This window comes from Epithele typhae, assembly GCF_022376455.1.
Source record: "Epithele typhae strain CBS 203.58 chromosome Unknown BXZ73scaffold_21, whole genome shotgun sequence".
Lineage (NCBI taxonomy): Eukaryota > Fungi > Basidiomycota > Agaricomycetes > Polyporales > Epitheliaceae > Epithele > Epithele typhae.
Genome location: NW_025954212.1, coordinates 118,557 through 136,141, shown reverse-complemented (window position 1 = coordinate 136,141; position 17,585 = coordinate 118,557). Strand labels below are relative to the sequence as shown.

The following is a 17,585-nucleotide window of genomic DNA, read 5'->3' as shown; positions in this document are numbered from 1 at the left end:
AGGGTGGCGGTCGACCGAGGGTCAGACGCGAATACTTGCCGGTGGACGCTGCGTCGCGATTTCGACAGGGGTGCCAGATGGCGAGAGGGCGGTGGAGAGGTGTGCGTAGGGGAGAGGAAGGGCGACGTGGGCAGGCCAGACGGTCTTTAGGCCCGGAGGTAGACATATATGCGCTCGCACCCAAACGACTTGTCTTTGTGTCTTCGGGCGACAGGGAGCTGGAGGCGGCCTAACACGCGAAGCCCACCCCCGATATCTGTGGCGGGGAACCGTTTGAACGCACTGGGTGAGTGACAAGACCAACCAAGCGATCCATACGCTCAAAACAGCTTGTAGCCTCTCCTTCACCGGTTGACGACTGGGAGGACAGAGGAAGGGACGACGAGAGAGTTTGCGCCGGTTCGCGAACTGCGATTTAGCGTTCAGAATTGCCCTGCCGCCAAGCTTGGCGCGGAGCCTGAATATAACAACACGCCCGACGCCCGGCGCCCGCCCTCGCCTGAATCTATGCAGCGCGCGCACAACCCGACGCGACTTCTACCACATCTGAGTCTGATCGGCCACCAATCAGCCCTCGAGATCAACCCTGCCGCTCTTCGATGGCCTCAGAGCGTCTTCCCATAGAAGTCGCCGAGCAAGTGATCGACGCACTCGGCGCCGAAACCGATCCCACCACAGGTTCCTATGCCCTTGACACGCTCACCTCCTGCGCCCTAGTCCACACAAAATGGCTCCCTAGAAGTCGCATCCACATATGGAGAATGGTCAAGGTCTCCAGCTTGGAGGCACTTCACTCGATTTGTGAAACACTTCAACGCTTGCCGGACTTGTGTCTGTGGGTCCGCACCGTTAGGCTCCGAATGTCGAAGGAGAAGTCGGCCCCCTGGGTTGCACCTGTCATTCTCCTTCCGTATCTCGCACATATCGACACATGGGAAATTGAATCCTGCAGAAGTGTATTTCCACCGGTTGTCTTGGCTTGCTTTCGGCAATACACTGCAGTCAAGACCCTGGTCGTCGTCAAATCTGAATTTCCCACACTGCTCCACATGTACCGACTAGCCCATGCGTTCCCCGCCCTTCAGTCCCTTGAACTGTTCTCGGTCGACTGCAAAGCTCTTTCCCCCGACCGAGCGCTCATCTCAATAAGAACATGCGGGAGGCTGTTTGCACATCTCAAGGTGAGATGAGATGGCGGGGAGTTAATTGCGCGAAGATAATAGAGAAGACTGAAATTTATGGGTCCTACAGCTTGACGGCGGTTACCAGCCCGAGTTCTACCCCATAAGTTGGTCAACGTTAACACACCTTGATCTCAGCCTGAAATGGCTCAGTGAAGAAGGTACATGTACGCATTCACTGACACACCATGGACTCCTGACTCACCGTCATCAACACTTGCAGGCTTAACATTTGCAAGCTGTACCAGTCTTGAACGTCTCTCTGTGAAAGTGTCCGAGAGCGACGGATCAGATTTCTTCTCCCACCCCGGGTTGCTCCAGGGACTGGATGCGCTAATGGGCCTTGGTCTTCCGAAATCGCTACGGGCCCTGGAGATCACTCTAGACAAATCTCTCGCCTATTTTTTTGGGTTGGAGGGCAGCAGTGATCAACAAACGGCCCTCCGCAACTTCACACGGCTTGTGACGGACCATATCTTTCTTGGAACGACCGGAGTCAAAATTATAGTCGGAAACTCGACACAGAATCTCGTCAACATGTGGAGGGCATCGTTGGAGCGTACGTTTGCATCACTCCATGAGCTGAAGCTTCTGCGGGTTGAGTTCGTGTACTCTGGTGTGCATCCTTCTGCCCACTCGATCGGTCAACCTCTGCTAAATCCTGAATCATCGTGACAGAAGGGTTCTCGCCTGAGCTGTACGGGCATCCCACGGAGGTGGAACATCTGACCATCTCTCGGGACGGGAGGTGGGCAGCCAGCATGGCATCCTCAAGGAAGGCGATAACCAAACAACAGTCAATCATGATCTGGGATGTTCGCGCTGGAGGGCGACTCGCTTTACAGAGCTGGTATCGCACTCAATGGCAACTCGGGGACGTCGATACGCTAGCCTTCTCTCCATCAAACACTCGCCTCTTTAGTCGTCTTCGTAGTCAAATCGTCATATTTCGCCTACTCCACATCGAACAGGAAGGATATGGCCCTGACAGCGAGCCCCAGGAAACGGGAACCATCGAGGCATCCGCGGGCGAAGCGATCGTCGCTTCAAGCTGGTCCCCAGATAGCACGCAAATCCTGGCCCTGATGGTGCCCTCAATCGTCCTTCACGTTTGGGATGCGGAGGACTTGACCCTCATTCGCTCTCTCCGCTGTCCTTCTTTCCCACTCCCATTTAAGGCAGTTCGCATGTCAATAAACACCCATTACGCTCTGATCCACTTCACCGGCCAGGACCGCTTCTTGAAGGACCGGCGCCCGGATGACAAAGTCTATGTCATCAATCTGGTTTCAGGAGAAACTCACCCCCGTCTGGTCGACCTCCAAGTTGTGTCTCAAGCCGTGCTGCAATGCGGCTCCGAGCCCGGCGAGTTCACTGTGCTCGCACTGACCAAAGACGGTACCCTCGTGGTGGACCGCGGCGAAGAAGACCCACGTAGCTCTTCTACTGCTCCTCCGGCGCCGTCACCACTCTTCGGGTTCACCCCCGAGGCTTTATCCGCCGACGGGACTCGCGCGTTGTGTTTCGTCGGTGCGGTGTCGTCTTTCCGTGAACCTCTTGCCTCTGCTCCGCGGTTCTGCGTTGTGGACACCACCACCGGAGAGATACTGTCGGGGCCATTCGGAGGCGATCGGCCTTCGGTGATCATTGGTGAATACCCCAGCATGGATATTGACCGGCGTCGCTCTTCACCGTACCGCGGAGGGTGGTTTTGGAGCACGCAGCATGGCAGGCTTTACCGAACTCTTGCTCTCGACCACGAACAAAACGTCGGTCGAGTCGCAGTCACGCACGACGGGTCAATGGTCGGATGGTCGGATCGGCGCGGGGTCGTGCACTTCCATCGGAACGTGGGCGATGATGCGACACTAATTCCGGGAAGAGTCAAGAAGAGCGAAGGTGCAGGAGTAAAGCTCAGGAAGTCAGATGAACGAACGAACACCAGGGGAAAAGACGTCCAAGGGCGCCGCGGAGGAGGAAGGGGAAGGGATACGCGAACGCGGAAGAGAGGAGGAGAAGACAAGCCGAGATGGAAATACTAGACGCGAGACTGAGGGGCGCGGGCGCGGGCGCTACGATGGCGAAGACGATGGGCGACGAAGACGACACGATGAGGCGAGGGGATGACGAGAACGAGCTGAGGGGAGGCGAAGGCGAGCTGATGCAAATACGAGACGAGGGTGAGCACACAAGCACGCACAGAGATTCGAGGGAAACGAACGGGATAGCACCAAGTGCGCATCTGAGCAAAATACATGTAAAGCGGCTAGCGCGGACACAAGGCTGACTATGGAAGCCGTAGAATGCGGGATGCGGGGGCATGGAAAGAGAGGATGGCAGTGGAAATAAGTGGCTAAAATATGAAGATAGAGTGATCGCTAAGATCGGCACCGCGTCGCGCTGCTGAACGTGTCGAGGCGGGGGAGGCGGATGGTGGGTTACGAGGCTCTTCGGAGGGACGCGTCATGTCGTGTCTTGGTGGGAACCCCCGTCGATATGGTGCGACGTGTCGCAACGTCTTTCGTGGCGGGAGTAGAGGCGGCGCGGCGTCGGCACGAGGGGCCAAGTCGCATGGACGAGCGCAGAGCCGGGCGTCTGGAGGACGTGTACCAGTGTCAGCGCGTGTAAGTGCCAGCGACGGTGGATGCGCATCAGCGAGGTTTGGGACCTATAAAGGACGTACTTTGGTCACTCCACACTGAATTGTACGTCTGCTTGTTACTGATGTACGCCGATGTGGAAACACCGCGGCATTTCACGTCCGTGTCCGTGCCCAAGACGCGCTCGAAGGCCGTGCCGCCGTCGCAATGCTGTCGGGAGAAAGAGATCGCATGGTGTCAGCGACCGCAGGGCGAGAAAGAGGAGCGCACGGACCTGCAGTTCGTATGTCGCCCCAGAATCTCGCGGAAGGTCGCGCCTGCTGGCGTTCGTGACGCGCGCAACGAATTGCACCGCGTATCCCGTGGTACATAGGGACTGGCGAGTGAGGGCGACCTTCTGCAGACTTCAGTGTCGACCCGAAGTGGGCCCTTGAACCCACTGGAAGATGGAGACGACCGCCGGAGGAGTAGCGCACGGACAGGAATGAGAGCGGGCAAAGTGACTTACAATCAGCTGTACGCAACTGGCGACGCGGTGAACCCACCCTCAGTGTGGGCGAACCCCGTGGGTGCGCGTCACGCTGTGTGTAAAGGCGATCGGTCTCATGTGCGGGGATTAGATGCACAAGAGGGCTGACTTGGTGGTGAGGAGAAAGTAGAGGCAAAACATTAGATCGTTTTCTGCCGCACGAACAGCACCAGTGGGCCTCCGTACCACCACGAACACCTCGCCCGGCGCCATCCACATCACCTCCAGTCGCCCCTCACCGCATGTCCGACCGCCGCAAACGACGTCCGCATCCGTGTCCGCATCGGGATCGAAGTCGACGAGCGTCGGAGCGTCGGAGCGTCGGAGCGTCGTCGCCGGTGAGGGTTACGAACAACGGGACCTCGCAGTCGCCGACGAGGAAGAAGCCGATCGCGCGCAACAGGTGCGCGTGCGTGCCCGCCGCCTCCGCGTGGTCGAACGCGCCCTCGACAAGCGGCGCGAACGCCTCTTGCCAGCTATACAGTCCGTCCGCCGACGGCGAGGGGGCCTGAACCTGTCCATCTGGCTCTTGTCGTGCATTCGCTTGAGGTACTGACCCGGAAGAAGTTCGAGGATCACGAGCTAGCGTGGAGGGCTTGCCGGAGGCGAGTGCAAGGGCAATGGACACGCTTTTGGGGTGCGCGAGGAGCAGATAGGGGTAGGTGACGATGGACCCGGAGGCGTCAAAGTGGAGGATTTCGGTTGCAGGGATTCCGATATTGGAGTCGAAGATGAGTTTGAGAAGCCCGTGTAGGCGAGGGAGTGCGTCGAATAGCTTGTGGATGCAGCAGTCTACGCCAGTGCGACTTTCGGCAAGTAGGAAGTGCGCACGACACAAGTGGTTGTGGGAGTGAACGCACTGCGGTGCCTGGATGAGTACGGCAAAGTCTGCCAATGGTCTCAGGACTCACTCAAAACCGCCGAGGTGCTTGTGATCGACGTCCTCGATGACCTCCGCGCGAGCATAGGACAGCGGCTCAGGCCATTGGTGTAGCAGACCCTTCCGGCGTGTGCTCCCCATTGCCTAGGACCTCCTCCAGCTCTTCCTCCTCATCGCTGTCGTTGCTCTGACCCCCGCACGGCGCGTCCTCACCCATCTCAGCCCCGTCGCCGTCGAACCCAGGCTCCCAGTCCTCTGGCTCCTCCTGGTCCACCTCCACCCGCGACTTCCAGTCCTACCTCTCCCGCAAAAGCTCCACCGCCCGAGTCCCCCGCTTCACCCGTAGATCGTGCCCCACCCGGATCCCCTCATACTCCCGTAGCACGTCCGAGTACTCCGGGTGGCCTCCGAGTCGACCCCGCGGCCCCGCCCCCGCCGCGTGCCCGAGCACCCCCAGCGAGCCCCCGGTGTCCATGTGTGTCGCCAGGTGCCGCACCGCGTCGTTCTCCGCCCGCAGCACGTCCACCGTCGGCTGCGTCCGCAGGTGGTGGATGAACTCCGTCCACCTGGCCCCGCGTCCGACAGCGGCCCGCGCGGCGCGAGCGCGATCCGCTCGTACGGGTTGCCCTGCGCCACGGTGCTCGCCTGGTGCGCGGCCGCGAGGGTCATGGACAGGCTGTGGGACTGGGAGAGGAGGATGTTGTACTTGGAGAGGATCTCGGGCCAGGGGGGCATGATGGCGGCGCCGCCCATGTTGAGGGTGCGCTGGAGGAGTTGAATGGACTCGACGATCTGGTTGGTCTTGAAGCGGAGGGACTCGAGCTGGCCGACGGGAAGAATCTTTATGTCAGGGCGCAGGGCGTCCGTGGTGTTTTAGCCGGAGAGCAATTCATGGCGGTGAGGACAATGCGAGAGGGAGAGGAGAGTTATGTAGTGAGACGCCCAACGGTGGCCGCGCGCGCGCGCTGCCTTGAGCCTTGCACCTCTTCCTCCCGCTCGCCTCGGAGAATAGCCCTCCCGCATTTCCGTTGCCCGTCTGCCGGGTAAGTGGTATTCAACGGGAGACCAGCTAGGGACGCCGCTGACTCGTTCTGTTTTGGAGCGGTATGAGGATGCCATCGAGAACCTACCGACGCTGGTCGCGTACCAAGACTACGACGGCGAACACCAGGTGGCGAAGGTGTCTGAGCACAGCGACCACCTGCCTGAAACCGCGTTGACGTCGACCTCGGTACGTCCGAAGGCCCCTTCCCCCACCCGCGCCCGCCCGCCGCATACCCCATCGCTCGCGCCCAAACCGCATGTATACAAGTAGGCCCAGCCTTCGACGCGCTCTGCGGCAGACGCATCCTCCCTCCCCTCCCTCGCGGCATCGTCTGCTCATTCTGGCGTCAAGAATCTTCATGGGCAGGGCGAAGCCAAGACCGGGCGAGATGCTGGCTACATTCCCGGACCTCTCCAACTGCGCCATTGCCGCCTTGTCGTCGCCGAGGTTTCAACGTTCGAGTCGTCTCAGCAGCTGGTCCGGACTATCTACTGGCCTTTTCGTGGTGAGTATTTTCGCAGCTTTCCCGCGTACTTGAGCTCACCGCCGTCATTGCAGCCCATGCACATGCGTATGAAGTTTCCGAGGTCCTCCACGGTGATGTTAGCGCGGGCAACATCCTCGATCTTCCACGCCAAGGGTAAGTCAGCCTGTTAGATGCTCAGGATGCTCTGCGACTGGGAGATGGCCCGAAAGACCGCACTTTCCGATGAATCTCAGGACGAGCGCACCGTGAGTCGTCTCGATCTCCAAGCATCTCACGTTTCGCTAACGACGTTCGTGGCAGGAGCCTGGCCTTACATGACGTCGGTCATGGGGCTGAAGGTCAGAGATGAAGTCGAATCCTTCCTCCACGTCATTGTCCACCAGGCCCCCCGCTTCGTGAACCACAATCAGTCGAAGGTCGACGTACACCATTTCTGCCCTCAGTACTTCGAGGGCCGTGGAGCAACATGCGGCCCAGGTGGTTCAAGGAAGAGTGCGTCCGGGACGACGTACTTCGCCATCCCACCGGAATCCTCGGTCGTCTCACGTTTACCGCGGTCGGCAATAACGGCGCCGCGGTGTTACCTCTCAACCAGCTTGACCTGCGCTCCGCCCGGCTCGCGGTCCACCTCGGTCCTCTACGGGGTCAAACCCACGGATCACGCGTCTGCAGAGGCGTCCAGACTCGCCGCGAGCCGTGCTCCACGGACCGAGCAGGTATCTCGGTCGAGAAGCCGGCCAGCGACGACGAGGACGGCCTTGTCACCGACAATCGCCAACCGCCCTCTGAACCGAAGTCCGACTTCAAGGCTCGTGCTGCTCTGCTCGAAAACCACAAATTTGTCTTGGCCCGGCTGAAGCAGTTCGCGTTCCCTCGCTGGAAGAAGAAGACGGGCGCACCGATGTGGACGTGGCTGGCGAACGGCAGGAGCGCGGAGGACGCGTTCATTGGGTAGCTTCTCGCGCGTCCGGTCGCCACTGGGTCGAAGGGGATGTTGGTGAAGGGGCGGAAGACGTCGCAGGCGCAGTCGGCGGGCGGCGCTCACTCACATTGCTCGGAGTATGCGTTGACGGACTGGGTGTCATACGAACGGTTTTGCGTACTGTTCATCTGCTTGTGTCCTACCACTTTTCCGTCGGTTTCGCCGAGTCGCGCGTCGTGTGCGGAATCCCGAGATGCAATCCTCTTCGAGACGGACAAGGATTGTGGTCAGCTGCGCCCGTCAAAGGTACCGCTTGACTCCGGGAGGCCGACAGAACCGAGCTCAAACGCCAGTAAGAACGTCGAACCTTGGAGTTCGGACGGCATACTTTGTGAATCTCGGAAAACATAGTGCATGCATATCGACAGCAATGGTACAGCGAAGCGGGAATAAACAATCTCGTGATACATCTCGAAACATCGCACAGATCTCAATGTTCCACTCAGACTCCCGCGTCCATCTCAGACCCTGCCCGTTGCTCGCTCGCCTCGGTTGTGACTGAGGCAGAGACGGCGGCCCTCGAGAGTCGATTCGGCACCAACACCATCACCTGCGCATCCGTCCCGCGCATCCGTGCGCCCGCACCCATACCCAGATCCAGCTCCAGATCATCATCATCCTCCTCCTCCCCGCGCCCGCGCCCGTACTCATACTCGTTCCCCGACCGCACCCGCCCAGGCCCAGGGCGATACACATACGCCCGCGCGGTGCCCCCGAGGCTCTTCTTCGCCTACGTCACCCGCTGGCCCTGCACGAGCCCCGCCGCGTCGAGCACGATACCCAGCACGTCGGGCCCGGTGCGCGGACCTCGTCGGGGAGCCGCTGGGGGAGCGCGTGGATCGCGGGAACCGCGGCGTACGCGATCTCGACCCCGGCGGGGAACGTGCGGGGGAAGTAGGCGGCCAGGGTCGCCTTGAGCTCGGTTTGGAACACGGAGGCGGAGATGGGTCGGCGCGAATGTGCGCGCAAAGGTGTGGAAGGCGAGCGTGGAGAAGGAGCGCGCGACGGGCCTCAGGGGGGCGAGGATGGGGTAGACGGCCGTCGTCCACTGTGGGTCGCGTCAGCTGGAGAGATAGGTGCGGGCTTGGAGGGGTGGTGCCTACGATCACACCCAGGCCGATGGTCGTAATGACCCGGAAGCCGACCTCGCCGGTGCACGAGTCCGCTTTGAGGAGCGTAAACAGACCGAAGCCGATGAGGAAGACCCAGCCGATGACGTTGACGGGCCGGTACTTCTTCATGACCCTGACCAGCACCCCGAAGACGATCGCGGAAGACGAGAGAACGGACGCAGTGGCGAAGACCTGATAGGCGAGACGTCCTTGCGGGCCTGGAAGCAGACAGGTAGGTAATCTGTTGATGGGGTCAGCAGCGCTTGAGGACGCAAATGGCCAGGACCCACAGATGAGAGCAATGCTGGCAATTCCGTGGAAGGTGCCAATGTAGCCCACGAGACTAGTGCGGTTGGATGCTTCGCGACGAACGCCTCGTAAAGGAAGATAAGGAGAAAACCGAGGATGAGTGGTGCGAGGACGTGCACAGAGCTCCAAGGATAGCGAATCCCTCCCCATGTGAGCGCGACCAACGCGAGCATCGTGCCGGCGATGATGATGAAGTTGCCCCTGCGCGCATGCAGTCAGCTTTCGTTGCAGTTGGTAAATAAAAATATGCGTACACAAGGTCAATGCGCACTATCTTTTCGCGCAAACTGCCTTCTGGAGTTCGGACACGGAGGGATATCATGGCAAGGAAGAACGCGATACCGGCCAGGGGGAGGTTCAGATCTGGACACACGATTGTCAGATGGGGTCGGGAGCACATCGAAGCGACACTCACAGAACAGCCACCTCCATGTAACCTTCTGCGCAAATGAACCACCGCATGAGACGGGTAAGCTAATCAAACACTGCGTCGACTGGGGGCGATGACATACGATGACGGGCCCCACACCAGCCGCGAATGCCCAGGTGAAGACGAGTAGACCTTGATACAGACCGCGCTCGGCCCAAGGGACGAGGACTGAAGTGATGATCCCTCCCCCACCAATACCCTGCACCGCTATAGAACGCGGTCAGCGAACGATTTCGAACGCAAGTCGGACACTCACTCCGTGCAGCGATGAGCCACTGTGCGTGTTTTGAGCAGTGGAACAGAGGAGACTGCCAAGAAAGAACAATCCGACGCAGGTGAGCATGATTGGACGGTGACCGATGATGTCCGCAAGCTGGCCGGTGAAAGGGAGGATGGCGGCTGCAGCAAGATTGTAGGCAGCGTGGCCGACCCAGACGAACTCGTCACCTCCGTTAAGGTCTTTTGTGATCGTCGGAGGGCGCTGAGGATGTTGCTGACGACGACAGAGGTTTCAGAGGGCCGACTCTGACGGCTACGCTCCGCAATTTCCGGACCCTCCTTGCCTCCGTCCTCGGCGTGGGCGTCGCTCGGGTCTTCGGCCTGTGGTCCGAATCCGAGTCCGAGTGTGAGTACGACACGTCGCCAGAAGCGGACGCGGTGGGCTCCGGCGGGAGCATGTTCGGCAAAGGGGGCTGGAAAGCGCGTCGTTTGAGGCAGCGGAAGCAGAGGGCGGGGCGCGTGGGGGGGAGTGGACCACGCCGTCGGACGTACTAGCTGGGCGTTGGACGACGCGTTGGACGAGGCACGATATCTAGAGCTCTGTACGCGCGGGTATCAGAAAAGGATGGCCCCGGAACAATATGGGACGATGGAGAACGGACGAGACCACGCAACTAGACGTCCAAGGGATAGAACGTACCGCACGACGAGCATTGCGATCCCGCTGTTCGTGACCGATCGCATCGGCTAAAATGCCTCCAGACACCTCATGAATGTCCATATGCCTTTACTCGCGGGTTCCGGAGCTGGATCTTTGCGTCCGTCGGTCATGGCTCTGGAGCAGCGGAAGAAGACCATAAGAAAACGAGTACGGAGTAGCAGACGAGTCAAACCTACTGCGAAAGGCCTCCACCCATCCTCGGGCGTACCCGGATTCGTGCATCCTCCTCGTCGCCCACCTGAAATGGCCCAAGATGGAAGGACGCAGCTTCAAAGCGAGGGTTGATAACGTCTGTGGTGAAGGGAGGAAGTTCAGCCAGCTGCAAAAAACTGTTTCGGGTGGAAATACATACCTTCGCTGAACGACGCCTCATGCGATAACATCCCTCGTGCACCAACACCGAGGCCCATCTCTCGGCTCGTGGAAGCGATGGTGCACAGACGACACGACCTGCAGGAGTGCTTATGGTGTCGCCTTGAGCGCATGACTCGTAGCACAATTTACGAGAGGTACGTACACAACTGGCGTGATCTGAGAAGGTAACTACGCAGGGAAAGAGGACGAGTTGCTCATGGATGTAGGGAACAAACGAGGAAGAGACAGCCTCAGACGGTAGACCGAGCTGAGCCAGGCTGAGCCCTGCTGAGCCCGCCGCATCGCCAGACGCGCGTCTGGGCCCCGAACAATGCGGACCGTGGGCCATGACGCCATTCCAGAACGCGACCGAGCGCCGGCGGCACACTCGAAAGCGGCTACGTCTCGCGCCGCCTTCCTGAAGCGCATTCTCTCACAGCGCGGTGCGCGCCGAGACCTCGCCCGCTCGAGCCATGGCGTCGCAGGGCGCACGTCGCCGACACCACCAGACCGTCCCTGCACCTCTCAACGTGTCAAGACTTTGCCCGGCATATGGATGTCGGGCGACGATCGCGGTGTGTTCCTCCGATTCCTTCCCTCTCCGCCGCACTCATCCCCATACACGCTAGCTTTCTTACATTCTCCTCCGCCTCTATGGTTTCCCGAGCGCTATTGCGGCTTGCCGTGCCAACAGGGCCGCGCATACGCTGCATTCTGTCGACAGCATACAGCCACCTCCGACCGCCAGCGAGGCCCTGACTCAGCCCATATCCCCTCGTCCCTCCATCCGCCCCGTTCCGCGCGTGCCTCGTCCGGCCTCGGCCACTGCGCTGCGAGCGCCTTGGCATGCTGGCCAGCGCGCACCTCACGATGTGGCAGCCCCCGACGGTCGATCCCCGCACGCGTCGCGGGGCCACTCGCACTCGCTGGGGCATCCTCTCCACCTCCCGCCTGCCACGGAGATTAGCCTGCTGAGATTGCAAAACAAGCCGGCTCACCCGCATGGTGCCGCGGCGCCGCGGCGGGGCGGAGGTAGCCCTCCGTCGTCCCCGCTCCATTCCATTCCTCCACTCGAAGCGTTGGGCCGCCCCTTTGGCGCGCCCTCACCTTCTTAAGCTTGACAGCGCACCTCCACCAGACTTCGCTCGAAGGCCGTCGTGCTCGCGTACCAAGGCCCTGAACAATGACTTGACACGGATCCCGCGGCTCCTAGGCCTCAAGCCTCAAGGACTAGTCGCTCATGGTCGCATGGAACAAAAGAGAAGAGGCAGCCTCATGAGGTGGTAAGTGGCCGAGCTGAGCGATACGACGCACGTCCAGCCCCCGGAGATTGCGGACCGTGGTGTGATTGCCCGGCCATTTCGAGTGAACTGCTAAGAGCCTGACCAACTTTTCTCCACAGACTTGTGCCCTCGGCACGTTCGGGAGTCCGTGCGGAACGCTTCAAGAGGTCGTGTATGCGTCCCTCGGTGCTGCAATGTACACATCCTCCGTGCCGAGCCTTCGAGCGGGAATCGCCCAGGCGGTCCGACGGTCTCCGGCTTCAACAAGATTTCACGCCACGGCCTGCGCCCTGGCCCATCATGGCGTCGCACCGCCAGTTGACCGCTCTCGCGCACAACGGGACGGTCCACACGCAACGCGTTCTCATCCAGAGTCCACGTCTCAGAGAGAGAAACCACATGGCGATGAACACGATATCGAAACAGGGACCAAAAAATACCCTCTTCTCCACAGGGGTGTTCGGCCTTGTCTCGTTGTCTCCGAGACTTCAGAGCTTCACGAGCCGGTTTGCTTCAACTCCGACGGGTACGCTCCACAGCTTCCAGATCTTGCTTCCCTCCTTCCTCGGGCGCGGGGTCTTCGGCCCGTGGTCCGACTCCGAGTCGGACTCGTCGCCAGAAGCGGACGTGGCGAACCCTCGCGCGAGGGTGTTCGGCAGTCACGGCGGACGAGGGTGGAGAACGCGCGGGAGACCTTGCGTCGGAGCGTGCAGGGCATGGTGTCTGGAGAGGCCGCGTGCGCGGCGGCGGTGGGGAGGACGGGCTTGGGCTTGGACCGGCGGCGGAGGCGTTCTGCGCGGTGTGCGTGGGCGTCAGTCGGCTGAGGGCCAGCCGCGGGTGGTTATGGATGCCTGCTGGCGGAGGGTGAGCTGCGTCGCGATTTGGACAAGGGTGCGAGATGACGAGAGAGAGGTGGAGAAGTGTGCGTGGGGAAGAGCCTGGATGGGCGACGTGGGCGGATCAGGCCTTCAGGCGCGGATGTAGATATATGCGCTCGCACTCAAACGGCTTGTCTTTGTGGCATTGAGCGACGGGCAGCTGGAGGCGAAGCGTGCGAAGCCCACCCTCGATATTTGGGGCGGGGTGCTGGGCCAGTACATGGCAGGCCACCTGCCAGTCGAATACAACTGTTCGAGCAGGCTTGGCAAGGTGCGCTGGGCGAGTGACAAGACCAATCAAGCAATCCATACGCTCAAGACAGCTCGTCGCCTCTCCTTCACCGGTTAACAGCTGGGAGGACAGGGGAAGGGACGACGAGTTCGCGCCGATCGCGAACTGCGATTTAGCGTTCAGAATTGCGCACCCCGCCGACAAGGTTGGCGCGGAGCCTGAACAACGCTGTCGCGCCCGTCCTGGTCTGAATCTGTGTAGCGCGCGCACAACCCGACGTGACTTCTACCACATCTGCGTCTCATCGGCCAGCAATCAGCCCTCGATATCCACCCCACCGCTCTTCGATGGCCTCAGAGCGTCTTCCCATAGAAGTCGCCGAGCAGGTGATCGACGCACTCGGCGCCGAAACCGACCTCGCTGCGATCGGAGGCTCCCACTCCGCCCTCACCACGCTCACCTCCTGCGCCCGAGTCCACACAAGATGGCTCCCCAGAAGCCGCGTCCACATATGGAGAAAGGTCAAGGTCTTCAACTTGGAGGAACTCCACTCGATTTGTGAAACACTTCAACGCTCCCCGGACTTGTGCTTGTGGGTCCACACCGTTAGGCTCATTGGAAATTCCGACGTGTTAGGCTACTACAAGTCCATGGATTCTTCGTTCCCATGGGTTGCACCTGTCGTTCTCCTTCCGTATCTCGCACATATCGACACATGGGAAATTGAATCCTGCAGAAGTGTATTTCCACCGGTTGTCTTGGCTTGCTTTCGGCAATACACTGCAGTCAAGACCTTGGTCGTCGTCAATTCTGAATTTCCCACACCACTCCATGTGTACCGACTAGCCCATGCGTTCCCCGCCCTCCAGTCGCTTGAACTATTCTCGGTCGAGTGCAAAGCTGTTTCCCCCGACCGAGCACTCATCTCAATAAGAACATGTGGGAGGCTGCCACAGAGTCTCAAGGTGAGAAAAGACACCATGTTGATCACACAAAGATGATGGAAAAGACTGAATTTTATGAGTTCCGCAGCTTTACCATCATCTGAAGTCCGTGGATCATCCCGACCAACACCCGCAGCTTTTCAAAGTCCTCTCCGGAAGTAGGTCGACGTTGACACACCTTGAGCTCAGTCTGGAATGGCTATTTGTAGAAGGTACGTGTACGCGTTCACTGGCACACCATGGAGCTTCTGACTCACCCTAGTCGACACTTGCAGGCTTAACACTTGCAAGCTGTACCATTCTTGAACATCTCTCTGTGACAGTAGCTGAGGACGACAATATGGAATTCTTCTCCCAACCTACGTCGTTCCAGAGACTGAATGCGCTAATCGGCCTTGGTCTCCCGAAATCGCTACGGGCCCTGGAGATCACTCTGGACAAATCTCTGGCCTATTTGTCTGGTTTAGAGGGCAGCAGTGATCAACAAACGGTCCTCCGCGACTTCACACGGCTTGTGACGGAGCATATCTTTCTTGGAACGAACGGAGTCAACATCATAGTCAGAGATTCGACGCAGAATCTCGTCAACATATGGAGGTCACCGTTGGAGTGTGTGTTTGCGTCACTCCATGAGCTGAAGCTTCTGCGGGTTGAGTTCGTGCACTCTGGTGTGTATCCTTTTGCCCACTCGATCTTTCAACCTCTGCTAAATCCTGAATCATCACAGAAGGGTTCTCGCCCAAACTGTACGGGCATCCCACAAAGGTGGAGCATCTGACCATCTCTCGAGATGGGAGGTGGGCAGCCAGCATGGCATCCCGGCTAAGGACGGTGATAACTGAAATCATGATCTGGGATGTTCGTGCTGGAGGGCGACTCGCTTTACGGTGCTGGTATCCCACTGAACGGCCACTCGGGGACGTCGATATGCTAGCCTTCTCTCCGTCAAACACTCACCTCTTTGGTCGTCTCCGTAGTCAAATCGTCGTCTTCTACCTCCCTCACGTCGAACAGGAAGGATATGGCTCTGACAGCGAGCCCCGGGAAACGGGAATCATCGGGGCACACAAGGGCGAGGACGTCGAGGCTTCAAGCTGGTCCCCGGATGGCGCCCAAATCCTGGCCCTGACGTCCTCGAGGGACCTTCCAGTGAGGCTTCACGTTTGGGATGCGGAAGGCTTGACTCTTCTACATTTGATTCGCTGTACTCCCATCCCACCACGCGGCGAATTCCGTATGTCAACAAACTCCCATTACGCTCTGATCTACCTCCCCGGCTGGGGCCGCGGCCTCCTGACAAAACTGCGCCGGCCCGACGCCAGGGTCTATGTCATCAATCTGGCTTCAGGAGAAATTCACCCCCGTCTGTTCATATCCAGAGTTGCGTCTCAAGCCGTGCTGCAATGCGGCTCCGAGCCCGGCGAGTTCACTGTGCTCGCACTGACCAAAGACGGTACCCTCGTGGTGGACCGCGGCGAAGAAGACCCACGTAGCTCTTCTACTACACCTCAGGCACTGTCAATACCCTCCAGGTTTACTCCCAAGGCCTTATCCGCCGACGGGACTCGCGCGTTATGTTTCGTCGATGCGTCGCCTTTCCGAAAGTTTCGTACCTTTGCCCTGCTGCGGTTCTGCGTTGTGGACACTGCTACCGGAGAGATACTATCGGGGCCATTCGAAGGCGATCGGCCTTCGGTTATCATTGGTGAACACCCCAGCATGGATATTGAGCGGCGTGGCTCAGATTCACCGTACCGCGGAGGGTGGTTTTGGAGCACGCAGCATGGCAGGCTCTACCGAACTCCCGCTCTCGACCACGAACTGGACGTCGGTCGAGTCGCAGTCACGTACGACGGGTCGATGGTCGTATGGTCGGATTCGCGCGGGGTCGTGCACTTCCATCGGAACGTGGGCGATGATGCGACGCTAATTCCGGGAAGAGTCGAGAAGAGCGAAGGTGCAAGCGTGGAGCTCGGGAAGTCGGATGAAGGAACGAGCACCAGGGGAAAAGACGTCTGAAGGCGCCGCGGAGGATGAAGGGGAGGGGATGCGCGAACGCGGAAGAGAGGAGGGGAAGACAAGCAGAGAGGGAAACAGACGCAGGACTGAGGGGCGCGCGCGCGGGCGCTACGATGGCGAGGGCGACAGACGACGATGGGCGATGAAGACGACACGATGAGGCGAGGGGATGACGAGAACGAGCTGAGGGGAGGCGAAGGCGAGCTGATGCAAAGACGAGACGAGGATGAGCACACAAGCACGCACAGAGATTCGAGGGAAACGAACGGGATAGCACCAAGTGCGCATCTGAGCTAAATACATGTAAAGCAACTAGCGCGGAAACAAGGCTGGCTATGGAGGCTGTGGGATGCGGGATATGGGGACAAGAAAAGAGAGGGAGGGAGTGGAAATACGTGGCTTAAATATGAAGATAGAGTGATCGCGAAGATCGGCACGGCGTCGCGCTGCTGAACGTGTCGAGGCGGGGGAGGTGGATAGCAGGGTGCGAGGCTTGTCGGAGGGACGCGTCGTGTTGCGTCTTGGTGGGGACCCCAATTGATATGGTGCGACGTGTCGCGACGTCTTTCATGGCGGGAGTAGAGGTGGTGCGGCGTCGGCACGGGGGCCAAGTCGCATGGACGAGCGCAGAGCCGGGCGTCTGGAGGACGTGTGCCAGTGTCAGCGCATATACGTGCCAGCGATGGTGGATGCACATCGGTGAGGTTTGAAACCTACGAAGGACGTACTTCGATCACTCCACACTGAATTGCGCGTCTTCTTGTTCCTGATGTACGTTGATGTGGAAACAACGCGGTATCTCAGGTCCATGTCCGTGCCCAAGACGCGGTCGAAGGTCGTGTAAGCGTTGCAGAGCTGTCGGGAGAAAGAGATCGCATGGTGTCAGCGACCGCAGGGCGAGAAAGAGGAGCACGCGTACCTGCAGTTCGTATGTCGCCCCTGAACCTCGCGGCAGGTCGCTCCCGCTGGCGATTGTGACGCGCGCAACGAACTGCACCGCGTATCTTGTAGTACATAATGGTCTGGCGGAGGTCGCAAAGTGAGGGCGACCTCCTGCAGACTTCAGTGTCGACCCGAAGTGAGCTCTTAATCCCACTAGCACATGAAGTTGACCGCCCGAGGAGTAGCGCACGGTGTGCGGTCATCGATCAGTGCACGGACGGGAGTGAGAGCGGACAAAGCGACTTACAATCAGTTAATACGCAACTAACGACGCGGTGAGCCTGCCCGGGGTGTGGGTAATTCTAGTGTGTGCGCGTCGCGTTGGGTGTAAAGACGATCGGTCCAATGTGCGGGGATTAGATGCACAAGAGAAGGGGTGTAGAGGGCTGTCTTGGTGGTGAGGAGGTTAGATTGTTTTCTGCCGCGTGAACAGCACCA

At 59.6% G+C, this 17,585-nt stretch overlaps 5 protein-coding genes across 5 annotated transcripts; 3 read left to right on the top strand and 2 right to left on the bottom strand.

Annotated features, from left to right (window-relative positions):
* Nucleotides 1-1,049: 1,049 nt before the first annotated feature.
* On the top strand, nucleotides 1,050-3,223 carry BXZ73DRAFT_77208 (uncharacterized protein; the record flags this gene model as incomplete). Its single annotated transcript, XM_048022617.1, has 5 exons — nucleotides 1,050-1,181; nucleotides 1,252-1,342; nucleotides 1,405-1,797; nucleotides 1,860-1,929; nucleotides 2,116-3,223. The coding sequence occupies 5 exons, from the start codon at nucleotides 1,050-1,052 to the stop codon at nucleotides 3,221-3,223; spliced, it is 1,794 nt and encodes a 597-aa protein (XP_047878303.1).
* Nucleotides 3,224-3,832: 609 nt separating this feature from the next.
* Nucleotides 3,833-5,943, bottom strand: BXZ73DRAFT_100967 (uncharacterized protein; the record flags this gene model as incomplete). Its single annotated transcript, XM_048014739.1, has 8 exons — nucleotides 3,833-3,991; nucleotides 4,056-4,178; nucleotides 4,660-5,085; nucleotides 5,142-5,169; nucleotides 5,222-5,286; nucleotides 5,342-5,485; nucleotides 5,549-5,756; nucleotides 5,810-5,943. The coding sequence occupies 8 exons, from the start codon at nucleotides 5,941-5,943 to the stop codon at nucleotides 3,833-3,835; spliced, it is 1,287 nt and encodes a 428-aa protein (XP_047878302.1).
* Nucleotides 5,944-6,081: 138 nt separating this feature from the next.
* Nucleotides 6,082-7,677, top strand: BXZ73DRAFT_100966 (uncharacterized protein; the record flags this gene model as incomplete). Its single annotated transcript, XM_048014738.1, has 5 exons — nucleotides 6,082-6,087; nucleotides 6,293-6,421; nucleotides 6,506-6,740; nucleotides 6,794-6,875; nucleotides 7,200-7,677. 5 exons carry the CDS (start codon nucleotides 6,082-6,084, stop codon nucleotides 7,675-7,677), a joined length of 930 nt encoding a protein of 309 aa, XP_047878301.1.
* Nucleotides 7,678-8,434: 757 nt separating this feature from the next.
* Nucleotides 8,435-10,232, bottom strand: BXZ73DRAFT_100965 (uncharacterized protein; the record flags this gene model as incomplete). The annotated part of the gene is made up of 10 exons (XM_048014737.1): nucleotides 8,435-8,752; nucleotides 8,808-9,034; nucleotides 9,107-9,120; nucleotides 9,189-9,326; nucleotides 9,380-9,488; nucleotides 9,541-9,565; nucleotides 9,638-9,762; nucleotides 9,812-9,830; nucleotides 9,887-10,048; nucleotides 10,110-10,232. The coding sequence occupies 10 exons, from the start codon at nucleotides 10,230-10,232 to the stop codon at nucleotides 8,435-8,437; spliced, it is 1,260 nt and encodes a 419-aa protein (XP_047878300.1).
* A 4,294-nt stretch (nucleotides 10,233-14,526) lies between these two features.
* BXZ73DRAFT_77206 (uncharacterized protein) lies at nucleotides 14,527-16,205 on the top strand (the record flags this gene model as incomplete). Its single annotated transcript, XM_048022616.1, has 3 exons — nucleotides 14,527-14,854; nucleotides 14,914-14,983; nucleotides 15,164-16,205. 3 exons carry the CDS (start codon nucleotides 14,527-14,529, stop codon nucleotides 16,203-16,205), a joined length of 1,440 nt encoding a protein of 479 aa, XP_047878299.1.
* Between the last annotated feature and the right edge of the window lie 1,380 nt (nucleotides 16,206-17,585).